This window comes from Priapulus caudatus, unplaced genomic scaffold (genome assembly GCF_000485595.1).
Source record: "Priapulus caudatus unplaced genomic scaffold, Priapulus_caudatus-5.0.1 Scaffold31, whole genome shotgun sequence".
Classification (NCBI taxonomy): Eukaryota; Metazoa; Priapulida; class Priapulimorpha; order Priapulimorphida; family Priapulidae; genus Priapulus; species Priapulus caudatus.
Window position 1 is genome coordinate 657,776 of NW_014577092.1, and position 13,078 is coordinate 670,853.

The 13,078-nt window shown below is 43.7% G+C and overlaps 1 protein-coding gene across 1 annotated transcript in view; it reads right to left on the minus strand.

Moving 5' to 3' along the window:
* The window catches only part of LOC106816298 (adenylate cyclase type 5-like), a 173,536-nt gene that overhangs the window by 40,957 nt on the left and 119,501 nt on the right, over positions 1-13,078 (minus strand). The window contains exons 12-13 of the mRNA XM_014820883.1: positions 9,329-9,445; positions 8,443-8,601 (exon numbers count right to left, since the gene is read on the minus strand). Of these exons, the coding sequence (XP_014676369.1) occupies positions 8,443-8,601; positions 9,329-9,445 (276 nt within the window). The remainder of the gene's footprint in view (positions 1-8,442; positions 8,602-9,328; positions 9,446-13,078) is intronic.

The following is a 13,078-nucleotide window of genomic DNA, read 5'->3' on the forward strand; positions in this document are numbered from 1 at the left end:
TAATGCAAACGCCACAACACAAATGCAAAATCCCACAACACAAAATTTTAATGCAAACGCCACAACACAAATGCAAAATCCCCTGCCCGCGCCCGCCTGTACTGTCTGTACTGGGCGCATTGTATCAGGAGTAGATAATCAGGATATCTTACTCCTATCATCTACTCCTGATTGTATACAGCTGTTAACCCTCCGCACACACGCTATCACGCTATAATCATGGCCGGTAGGAAAGTGTATTTACCTATCATATCTCGCGAACTATGAGTTACGTTTCTAGAATTCCACATGCATGATGATACATGTTTTAGCAATAATCTCTGAGTGTGTTGAGTTTATTGACGCACGATTAGCTTAATTAATTAGCTGTTATTCACGCGCGGTAATGCCCATAGGCTTATGCAGGCATAGTAGGCGTATGGCCAGTAGGAAAGTGTATTTACCTATCATATCTCGCGAACTATATAAGTTACGTTTCTAGAATTTTACATGCATGATGATACATGTTTTAGCAATAATCTCTGAGTGTCGAGTTTATTGACGCACGATTAGTCTAAGTAATTAGCTGTTATTCACGCGCGGTAATGCCCATAGGCTTATTCAGGCGCTGCTATATGGCCGGTAAGAAAGTGCAGTTACTATCACATGGAGCGAACGAGTTAAGATACAATTCTAAAAATCTTCATACGTACAAAGACATGGTTTATGATAGAGACTGGTATGGAACAATAGGAACTTGGCTTCATTCAGTAGATAGTGATATGAAATGTTAGAAGCTTAGCTTCAAACAGTAGTGATATGGGATGGTGGGACCCTGGCTTCATTCAGTAGAGAGTGATATTGAATGGTAGGACCTTAATTGGCTTCAAACAGTAGAGAGTGATATTGGATGGTAGGACCTTGGCTTCAATCAATAGATTGCGATATGAAATGGTAGAAGCTTGGCTTCAAACAGTAGAAAGTGATATCGGATGGTAGGACCCTGGCTTCAATCAGTAGATAGTGATATAGGATGACAAGATCATAGAGCCTCCTCCTTCTCCTTCTACTCCTCCTCCTTATCCCCCTTCTCTCCTCCTCCTCCTCTCCTCATCTTCCTCTTCCTCCTTTCCTCTTCCTGCTCCTCCTCCACTTCCTTTCCTCCTCCTCCTCCTCCTCTCCTCTCCTCCTTCTCCTCATCTCCTCCTCTCCTCCTCATCTCCTTCTCCTCTCCTCCTTCTTTTCTCTTCCTCCTCTTCCTCCTCTCAACCTCCTCTCCTCCTCCTCCTCCTCCTATCCTCCTCCTCTCCTCCTCCTTCTCCTCCTTTCCACTTCCTCCTCCTCTCATCCTCTTCCTCCTCCTCCTCCTCCTCCTCTCCTTCGCTCCTCTCCTCCTCATCACCTCCTGTCTCCTCCTCCTCCACCTCTCTCTTCCCCTCCTCTTCCCTTTCCTCCTCCTCCTCCACCTCTTTTCTACTTTCTCTCCTCCTCCTCCTCTTCCTCTCCTCCTCCTCCTCCTTCTCCTCCTCTCCTCCTCGCTCCTACTCTTCTTCTCTCCTCACATCCCTTCTGCCCTCTCACTCCTCCTCTCTTCTCCGCCTCTCCTCTCCTCCTCTTCTCTCATCCACCTCCTCCCTCCACCTCCTCCTCTTCCTCCTCTCCTCCCTCCTCCTCCTCCCTCCTCCTTCTCCTCCTCCTCCTCCACCTCCACCACCTCCTCCCCCACGTTCTCCCCTCCTCCGCGACCTCCTCCCTGTATCACATGTCAACATACGCGCGGTAACGTAATAGCTATGATCTCTGTGAAAGATTTGAGTTTATTGAAGCGGTGTATGAAAAGAAGTCAACGCGTGCCGGCGTGCATATTTGCTAATTAATTAGGCTACATCGTGCGTCATAAATTCGACACTTATACAGGATTATTGCTAGCACATCTGTATCATCAATGTGCCGTGTAGCAAATTCTAGAACGTAACTGCTATAGTTTCTGCGAGATGATGGATAGGTATAATATACGCAGCTTTCTTAGCCCATATAGTGCAGTAGTGTGTGTCGGTGATAGCGTGTTGTGTAGAGTGAAGTGGGGGAGTTAATGTGGTTGTGTGTGTGTTGTGTGGTGTCGTGGTTGTAGTGTGTGTGCTGTTGAGTGCGTGCAGTGTTCGTCGGCGAGGCGGGCGCTTCAGGCATAGAGCTCGGACGGCGGTGGCAGTAAGGCGTGGATGCCTTACGGGAGGTTATTATCTTATCCTGATAGCAATTACGCGTGGTACAGCCAAGGTATCGGGGGGAGACGCCCGTGGGGCTGGTGATGAATTTACCGTGCGATCTTGTGTTGTGGTGTCGGTCTGCCTTTGTAGGGTTTCAGAGATAGAGCTGAATTGCTGGTGCCATTTGTGTGGTGTTACGCGGCAGGTTATAGTAAATAATAAGCAGAAATAATATGTGATAAGTATATTTAAAGACCATGTAATATCAGGTTGGACAATTGCTTGCATTTCAATGTGTTCTGATGGCGTTGTTTGCTATTTGAGTTTTGCGATGGCGTGTTGCAGTGCCGGCGATGTTCGTGTAGTGCTGTGTGTGTGGTGTTGTCGAGCGTTGTGCCATCTTGTGATTTGTTGTTGTATGGTTTGTGCAGTTTTGTGTGGGCGGAATTTTGCAGATTTGTGTTGCGGACGATTTGATTATGTTGTGGGATTTGAATATTTGCTTTGTGTGTGGTGCTGGCCATCTCGGTGACGTGCTGCTGCGCATATGTGTGATAACCCCGTGCTAATCCTGGAAATTATTATGCGAATGGGCCGTTCCATTAGTACTTGTTTCAGTTCATGGCGTTGGCTACACATAATTACGTCTGCAAGAGAGATACGGCGCCGCATACATGAAGGAGGACAGGTCAAAACGTCAGTCATCGGTAGCTTTACAACGAATTTGCGATCGCTCGGTGCCAGGTGTCAATACAGCGCCGTATTGCCAATTTGAAATGCGGCCCAGGTACCTCGGGGCGGAGGTGGAAGGGACGCAAAAGTACGCTACGACGAAAAAAACGTGGTGTGCCATGTGTGGTAACAACGGTAACAACAGCTATACAACAGGTGTGTGATATGTAATAACGAGAAACACAGTAACAGCCAATATAGACAACAGTAACTGAAGCATCGGAGAGCACAGACCTCCACGCACAGGCAGCTGAATTCTCTCACTGTTAAAATTTTTATTAATGAATTAATTAATTAAGTGCAAATTTTATTAATAAATAAATAAATAATTATAATTAATTGGATCCGGATCACCACCAAAATATAATCAATTCTAAGTTACGCCATTTCTGACCTATCCTGAAAATTTTATTTATTAATTAATTAGTTAATTAATTAATTGATTGTGCTCGCTCGTCCACCAAAATGTAATCAATTCTAAGTTACCCCATTTCTGACCTATCCTGAAAATTTAATTAATTAAATTAATTCATTAATTAATTAATTGATCCGGATCATTACAAAATCTCCTCAATCTAAGTTAGGCGATTTCTGACCTATCCTGAAAATTTATGACAATCCGTCCATGACTTTTTTAGTTAGGCTGTACACAAACAAACAAACGCACAAACCCAATGTCAGGATACGTCTCACACAAACAGCCCGACCTGGTCCGTGATAACACATTAATTCTGCCAACGCCCTTTGCGGAGGTATTTCTCTTATTTGGACTAAGGTAATAACCAGTTACACATGTGTATACACGGAGCAGTATTATAAGAGCCGATGGTGGGAGCGAGAAGAGCACGGTAGTTCGTGGAGAAAGGCATCGTTGCAGTTCCGCGTGCAGGACAGTATGGCACCTACTAATACAATACAACACACACACACACACACACACACACAATCACGTGCTGCAGCATTTAGTGGTGTGGCATGGTGTTAGCTGATTTACTATTGAACACCACACACTACCACACAACACACCACACGACACACACACAGTACTACACACACATACACACACACACACACAACGAACACACACACACACACACCATACAGCGCACGCACGCCGCACGCCGCACGCACGCACGCACGCGACACACACACACACACACACACATCCACCACGACTACACACAGGACTGCATACGCCCCGGCATAACGAGAATTGAAAGTAATAACGCGATATTACTTGGTGTTTATTTTCTCATCTTTTCTTTATTTTAATTACTTACTGCGGACTACCCCGCTAATTCCTCGGAACACTATATTATCGCGTTCTAAACAGAGGCGTCCCACTGCCACATACACGATAGGCCCCGCACGCACGCGCGCGCACGCGACTGCACGCATCACGCACGCACAGCAACTCACGCAACACACACACACACACACACACACACACACACACACACACACACACACAACACACACTAACACACAGGCCTGCATGCGCCCCCGCAATAACGAGAATTGAAAGTAACGCGATATTACTTGCGTTTTATTTTCTCATCTTTGCTTATTTTATTTAACTTACTCGTGACTACCCGCTATTTCTCGGACCACTCATTATCCGTTCTTAACGGGTCCCACTGACACAATACACGTAGGCACAACGCACGCCACGCGCGCGGCCACGCAACGCACGTAACGCTACGCACGCACTACACACACGAACACACACACAAGCACACACACACACACACACACCCACACACACACACACACACACACACACACACACACACGACACACCCAGGCACACATGTATATAATATATACCCCCAATTTTCGCAGTCCGGTGAAAATCTCGCGTTGGTCTCTCCGCCGTAATCTAGCAATATCAACTGTCCCTTTTTTATCTGTTAGTGGCTGATTTTATACCCCGCTACTACCACCCATGCGCTACACTAAATAATTACATCAGCTAAATATCCATATTTCGGGAATTCGAAAGCCAGAGACAATTATTCGTCGAACCATCGCACCTATCGTTTTCGCTATATATTAGGTAAGTCATATTGGACCTGCCGCGCCTATTTTTTTCCTCTTGCTAATAACCACATCTACTTTCATACAGAAGCAGCAAGAAAGCGCCTGTGTTAACCTAGCCATATCACGTCTCTGTTAAGTATACGTTACTTCATGCATCTACAGACGAACTGGCAGTAACAATATAAAATCAGAATGTATAATATAGTCTACATATATAATATAGAATAAAATGAAATCAAATGCTGTGCGAACCAACATAAAATAATTGTAACGTAGCTAGAAATAATATTCGTAAACTAGCAAGTGAGGCCTAGTCGACATGATGAATTAGCATGATATATATGGGGCGACCGGTCACTCCAGTCATTTCAAATTTTCCAAAGTTTCATTTTTTGTACCAATTTGAAGTAGGATCTATAGAACCAATTTTGGTTCGGTGTCAAGCCACTCAGAGAAATTTCTTTTTTTACCAATTTTCTAAAAGACATGCACCATTGAAAATCGTGAATTCCTTGTATTTTTAATAAAAGCTCATATTTCACTAATTTGCTATAATATATAGCAGAACATTGAAATAGGAGCAGTGATTGTTTGAAATCAGTAAATAGGATTTGCGTTTATTGAAAGGCGTAAACATAATAACGTAACCTGGCTGTATAGTATTGTAGAAATGCTGCATGGTAAAGTAATTCTGCAGACAGACTTGCGTTTTCCTAGGTATCGGTATCGGGTTCCTTGCAGTGTGCAAAGAAATGATATGAAAATATCGTAGGCTGCAGATTATTTTAAGGTTGCGCAGTAGAATGAACGGGGTTTGCCTCTCTGTTTCTCCTTAGCCGAGCCGCCGCCACTATCGCAACAAACCGAGACCGGTTGACGGGAATCCTGTTAGCTGATTGTGTTAATTGTGGTTTTTCGTGTTTCTACATAACCTGTCGTAGAAAATGAAATCGATTAGCCTAAAACCAGGCGCCTAGGCGTCCAGTCTGTATGCGATGTATAGTTAGTGTCGCTTGCGGTGCTGCGATCAGATTCGAGCCACCAGCTTAAACTGGAATCCGGATCCTTGAATCGGAATAAACCTAAACAGTTCCGTATATTCCCCGCTCGATTACTGACGTATCACAGCGCAGTTCACTGCTGTGCAATGTATAGCTAGTGTCCGGCGCTCCGATCAGATTTGAGCAACCAAATAAATCGGAATCAAACCTAAACAGTCTCGAATATTTCCGCTCGATTACTGACAGCGCAGTTCACTGCTAGTCGCAGACAATCAATTCCACCGACTTCCGCTACTTACCACCTGACTATAATATATATATACTAAGTCTAATATATCAAAGACTACTATAACACTAGCCCGACCAGGCTGTGCGACGGATGTCTATACAATAGGTATCCTAACCTAGCGATACCGTTTCTTGCGGCTACTATAACACCATTCTGATTGACTGGAAGTGATGTAGAGAGTAGTTTATAAATAGGTTGACTGACAGCCAGCCGAAAATTCTGTCGAGAGGTCTGAGCAATGGTAAGTGAATAGGACCGATATTGTATCAGCGTGAAATGACTGCCACCCCAACCCATGCCACTAATCTGCCTACACGTGCACACTGCATGCGACTAGTCTAAACACATTTCCATCAGGTTGAAGATCGATGACATCAGGAGTGCACGAAAAACAACGACTTGTTGTTATTCACTCCAGTGATATCTTTACTGCAGTTTGTACTAACCATTTCATGCATAATAAACGATCCTGTAACAATACAGTCCCCACTAAAAGGTGACGTAAGCAATTACCCTCCCACCCCCACCCCACCACCGGCGCACACAGCACACACACACCAACACAACAACCACACACACACACCCGACACGCAAGTGCGCACGCGCGAACGCCTACCCGACGTGTGCGTAGAGCAGGATGTCCTGTTGTCGAAGAGGTTTACGTAAGGGAACAGCATGAGGAAGGCGTAGATGGCGACCAAGCTGGATAGCAGCATCAGCTTGAGCCAGCTGGCAACGACCAGGTAGACTGCACAGCATCATCACAGCATGACACAGAAGGTGAAATACTGCAACAACGGCCAACGCAAGATGAGCTGCTATTCATGAAACAGGATATATAGACACTAATATATATATATATATATTATATCAGGAGTAGATAATAGGGAAGGAGTGTGACATCAATAAAACAAGGGAAATTCGTCATTTACTAGCCTGAAACCTACGATTTACTACGCGTAACTCATCCAACTTGAGCACAAATCCGTACACAGTACATTCGCTGCAGCATCGTGCGAAATCGTTTCCTCGTTTATACAAGCAATCGGAGATACAGACTAAAACGTACGACACGATATCCATTCTTTGGCCATCAATCCAGCGTATTCCCCGCCTCTATTCAAACAAAAGGCAGCTACCTAACGCGCTATCTGCTAACTCGGCGAGGCATGTGGCTCGCTGGGAGATTAGGCTCAACACTCGCGAGATAACTTTGACCGGTCACAGCTACACAGGCATACCGGGTACAGCAGCCCACCTCTGCACATACCTGTCATGCCCTCACGCAGCACTGCGAACCGCAATCAGCAGCAGCTGATCGGCTCAAATCTCCCAGCCAGCCACATTGCCCGCCGAGTTAGCAAGCTGTGGTTAGGTAGCTGCTTTTGTTTTAATAGAGGGGGCAATGGGCTTGGATTTGATGCCAAAGATGGATAAATCGTGTCGTACGTTTTTAGTCTGTATCTCCGGATTGCTTGTGTAAACGAGGAAACGATTTCGCACGTGACTAGGCGAATGGTACTGTGTACGATTTGAGCTCAAGTTGGATGAGTTACGCGTAGTAAATCGTAGGTTTTAAGGCTAGTAAATGACGAATTGTCCTTGTTTATTGATGTCACACTCGTTCCCTATTATCTACTCCTGATATATATGTATAAATAAACAAATATATAAATAAATATATATATATAGTTATATATAGTTAGCATACTTCGCCGATCTTCATTAGATCTCACATACACACGTACGCAAAAATGGCTGTTATTTATGAAACATGATATATAGACACAAATAAATAAATAAATAAATAAATATATATATATATGTATATATAAACAAATATATAAATAGATAAATATATATATATAGTTATATATATAGTTATCATACTTCGACGAACTTCATTAGATCACACGTACGCCCGCCCGCGCACACGCACACACGCACGCACACACGCACGCACACATATACATTGTAGACCTTTCTATACCTGGTTCATATATGCTGTCTTCCTGCCTATGTGTGCGTGCGTGAGTGCGAGTGTGTTGCCCTTGAGTGTATGCCAAAGATCAGAGCACATGTACGCAAGTCGACTGCATTAGGAGCACCAAATTTTGCAGGCTTCTTTATTTCTCAACAAAAAAACTCTCAACGGTATCTCTCATGTGATCGGCCGTGTGCAGGTTGCCGTTACCTCTGGAAAGTGCGTCGTGCCATCAGGGTGACACAAGGACGTTTCGACGCCCAGAGTTATCTCCGACACATTGCTGATGTAATAGGTGATGTTGTCCAGTCCAGTCGTATTGTAGTAATATTCCATGCACTCAGGCAAACCGACCGCGTCCAACGCAAACTGAAGTGGGTCAAACACGGATGAAAAAATACGAAGGAGAATATTGTTGTTGAAGAGCAATTTTGGCGCGATGAGAATAGTAGACGCATTCATTCAAACCGGCGCGATCGCCGATTACAAAAAAGCTGCTTACTTGTAACACGTCTTCACTTCAATTTATGATACGTGGCAATGTAATAGCATTGCACGCTGATCGATAAATTGACAGAAAGTTATTCTAAGCCTTTAGCTACGGGCAAAAGCACACTCATACAGTCATTGACATGTATCAGCACATCAAATGCAAAAATAGTGCACAATATGTATATGCATGTGTATGCGTATGTATGTATGTGTATAGTATACGTGTAATATGTATATTTATATGTATATGTGCTAATGCCTATCTATTTTTCTGCTATACTGTACTTATTTCATAGGTGCAAATATGTTCTGAGATTTTCTATAACATTACCTCATTATTACCTCTATAACTTTCATATACGCTAGAGAATATGCTCTATAATCTCCCACTTCGCTAATACCACCTACTTCTTCATAACTTTCGTTATGCTTCCCTTTACACTACTTCCTATACGTTCTCCAACATTTTCCCCTGCACTTTCTTCAACTTCCTGCTAGATTATACTCTCTTTCTGATCCGCTAAGACAGCCACCTGCCTGTTAACATATCTCCTAAAATCTGCTAATATCTGTCAATACCTGCTAATATATCTATATTACTTACCAGGTTGCAGAATGATGTGAGAGAAAGCAGGGCGATGAATATGCTAGCCACAAGTTGACACAGCGGGCGACTGCTACAGATCCTACTGGATATGAGCTTGAGAATCGCTGGAGGTAACTGCGAAATAGACAAAACAAGTGAATGCTGTAGCTGAAGGGCGATTGATCGAAGATCGCGGACTGTGCACGCTAGTGTGTGTGCAGAGGTGTGACATGAGGATCCAGGTATTGAAGGCGCATATGTGCGCGGTACCATTTAATACTCCCTTGGAAGATGGTCAGAAAATAACAAAAGCAGTGGCAGCACAATCAAGCTGCTACAACCATATCGCATAGGGTACGTCTTAAAAAAATCAACAAGAAAGGTAGGCTCACCCTGACTAAGATTCAGAGATAGAAATCTAACAGTATAGCATGATTGGTCGACGTCATTAAATGGCAAAATGCCAGGCGTACTATTTTGCACGCGATTCGACCGACGGCAGAAAGTGCCCTGATATTCCAAGCGGGCGCGGGCGGTAAGTCGGTGAAGAGTAGATCGAAGAGTGCGTATGCATATACACATGTTGTAAATATAGACAATATATGACGATATAAGCCCGGCGCACACGTGAGTAATTTTACTCAAGTAAAATCATGCATGCGTCTAAATACTCACGCGAAATATTTTCAGCGTCCGCCGCACACGTGAGTAAAATTACTCAAGGTATAAGTGGTAATGTAGATCACGTGACTGTGCGCAGCCAATACTGGGCGCAGTCATCTTTAACATGATTTAAACGCATGCGCTGTGAGTACACGTGTTGAGTAAATTTACACAGCTAGCGCGCACACGTTGAGTATTTTGACGCATGAGTCAAAAATTATCAAACATGTTTGATATTGAGTTTCTTGATGCATGCGTCAGAAAACTCAACGAAAATCCGGCGCACACGTGAATATTTTGACGCATGAGTCAAAAATTATCAAACATGTTTGATATTGAGTTTCTTGATGCATGCGTCAGAAAACTCAACGAAAATCCAGCGCACACGTGAATATTTTGACGCATGCATCATTTTACCGAGTAAAATTACTCACGTGTGCGCCGGGCTTAATAGACATCGGCGCCCATGGTGGCGCCGTCTATAGTGACGCGTGGTTGTAGACATGCGTTACACAAACATACAAAATCTAATATTTAAATAATTTTTTATCCAACCACTGCATGGAAAGAAAATTAAGAAAGCCATAACCACAAGAGAATTGTGAAGTAAACGCGACGACATATCCCCTTACATGCATGCTGTCGGGGCAGTTCAATGTTATTTATGTCTACATAAACCAAATCAATAAACATTATTATCTCTGCATCTAGCAAATCCATGAACATTCTTTAAATGCATCCAACAAATTATTAAACAGCCCATGTCTGCATCCACCAAATTCCTGAAGAGTCTATGGTTGCACCCACCAAATTAATAAACAGTCTATGTATGCTTCCAGCTAATTAATACACATTCTATATATGTAATAACGCTCTGCATTGTCAGCAGCGAGTGCGTTGGACAGCATTTACAAGACACAGATTTACAACCTAACTAGTATATTATTTCTCTGGCTCTAACACTAGTATAGGCCGGTGTATTATGCGGGATAAAAGTGATTATCCATAAAAGTAATAACGTATTGCTTGCTGCTTAGCAGTAATGGGCTAATTCCTAGTCTGATGGGCTGCAGATGAGGGCCGGATTTCCTATAGTGACATAGGCAGTGCATTTGCCGGGAAACACGAGGCAGCACGGGAGCTGGCATTTTCTAATCTCTGCGCGCGTCCTCTTTCAACGCGATTTTTTGTCCAGGAAATATTCACGCATTATTCCAATCACTGTAAAACCGCAATTGGCTTATGTCGGTGGTGCAGACTGCTACGTAAAAAACTGCTGCGTGCGCGTTTAAATCGACGCAGTGTGTGACATTTACGACAGGATGTGCACATCTATGATGTGTACACAGCACTCGGGAAGGTAGGCCGAGTTGCCGTAATGTGCTTTTTAGTAAAACTTTAATTAGCTTACACAAACCTATCGCGTTCATAGCAACAAACTTATTCAATTTTCTAACTAATACTCACAGCATCCTATAAACCTCCTATTAATAGAATTTATCGTATTAATTATTATTTACGAGTACTTGCGTTCGCGTGAGTAGTTTTGATTTTAATGCTATATTTCACTTAATTCACGTTATAAATTACTCAACATCATTGACAATTGAGTTCAAAGCAGGTCGACAAATATTTCTTATTTTCTTATCGTACAATTTATCTCACGATTGCCATGAACAGTGCGGCGCTATCGTGTAGGAAGGTTTGTGCAAACGGGCGTAGTGTACAATATAGACAGATTTATTATTAACTAGACGTTTTGCAACTCTACAAGTGACTATAGCGAGTTGAGGCGATACAACCCAATGGGAAGGAGGGTGGATAACTGTACTGTAACAGTGTAAAATTAAGCTCGTGTACTATAAGACTTAATAATCAAATGAATAGCAATTCGAAGACTTCTATCAGCGCAGTTCTGCGAGAGAATGTCTCTGCATTTGGTACGTTTGGCTAGCGCCGACCAAGGACAAATGTCAAAATTCTACGTAATTGCGGAAGAGTTGTGTCAGAGTTGCAAATGGAGCTTGATACATAGTCGGCAAGTAAAAGGGTAATAGCGCCTGAAACGCACTAACGTAACGCCTAACGTAAATATGCGAACCCACGCACGCACACACGCATGCTCGCACGCACGCACGCACACACACACACACACACACACACACACACACACACACACACACCCACACGCTCGCGCACACCTACGCGATGTACAGGTGTATTTCACTGTGTGAAGCAAAATGTCAGTACATCGTTATAACTTGTGTGTGTTTGGGTACCATTTTGCCTGCGATACGTCCGCATTTACTCTGAAAATATTGTTGAAGAAATTGAGTGTGCTCTGCTCGTTCGAACTCCATGCCACTGTTTGTTTTACCGCGGCAATACGATATCCATTCCAGACCCAATGTTATTCTGGAGAATTTTACCATTATATTCGTGTGCTTGCACATGTGCATTAAATACATAAGCGCAATCGTTGAAAAGTAGAAAAAAATGGCCGTAAACTGTCCTGCGGATTACATCAATTCAACAGAGCGTGGAGGAGAGCGAAGGAAGCGATGAGAGCGACGAGAGAGAGGAGAGAGAGAGAGAGAGAGAGAGAGAGTAGCAGAGAGAGAGAGAGAGAGATAGCAGATAGAGATAGAGATAGAGATATGAGATTAGAGGAGAGAGAGAGACGAGAGAGAGAGAGAGAGGAGAGAGAGAGAGATAGAGAGAAAAGAGAGAGAGAGAGAGAGCGAGGGAGAGCAGAGAGAGATAGAAAGGGAGGAGGGAGGCTCGACGGACGGGGAGAGAGATGAGAGAGGAAAGAGAGAGATAGAGCGAGAGCGAGAGAGAGCGAGAGAGAGAGGAAGAGAGAGAGAGAGAGAGAGCGAGAGGAGAGAGGAGGAGAGAGGGAGCGAGAGAGAGAGAGAGGATAGAAAGAGGAACAGAGAGCGAGGGAGAGAGAGAGAGAGAGAGTGGGCAGAGAGAGAGAGAGAGAAAGAGAGAGAAGAGAGAGAGCGAAGAGAGAGAGAAGAGAGAGACGAGAGAGAGAGAGAGGGAGAAGAAGAGAGAGAGAGAGAGAGAGAGAGAGAGAGAGGAGAGAGAGAGAGATGAGGA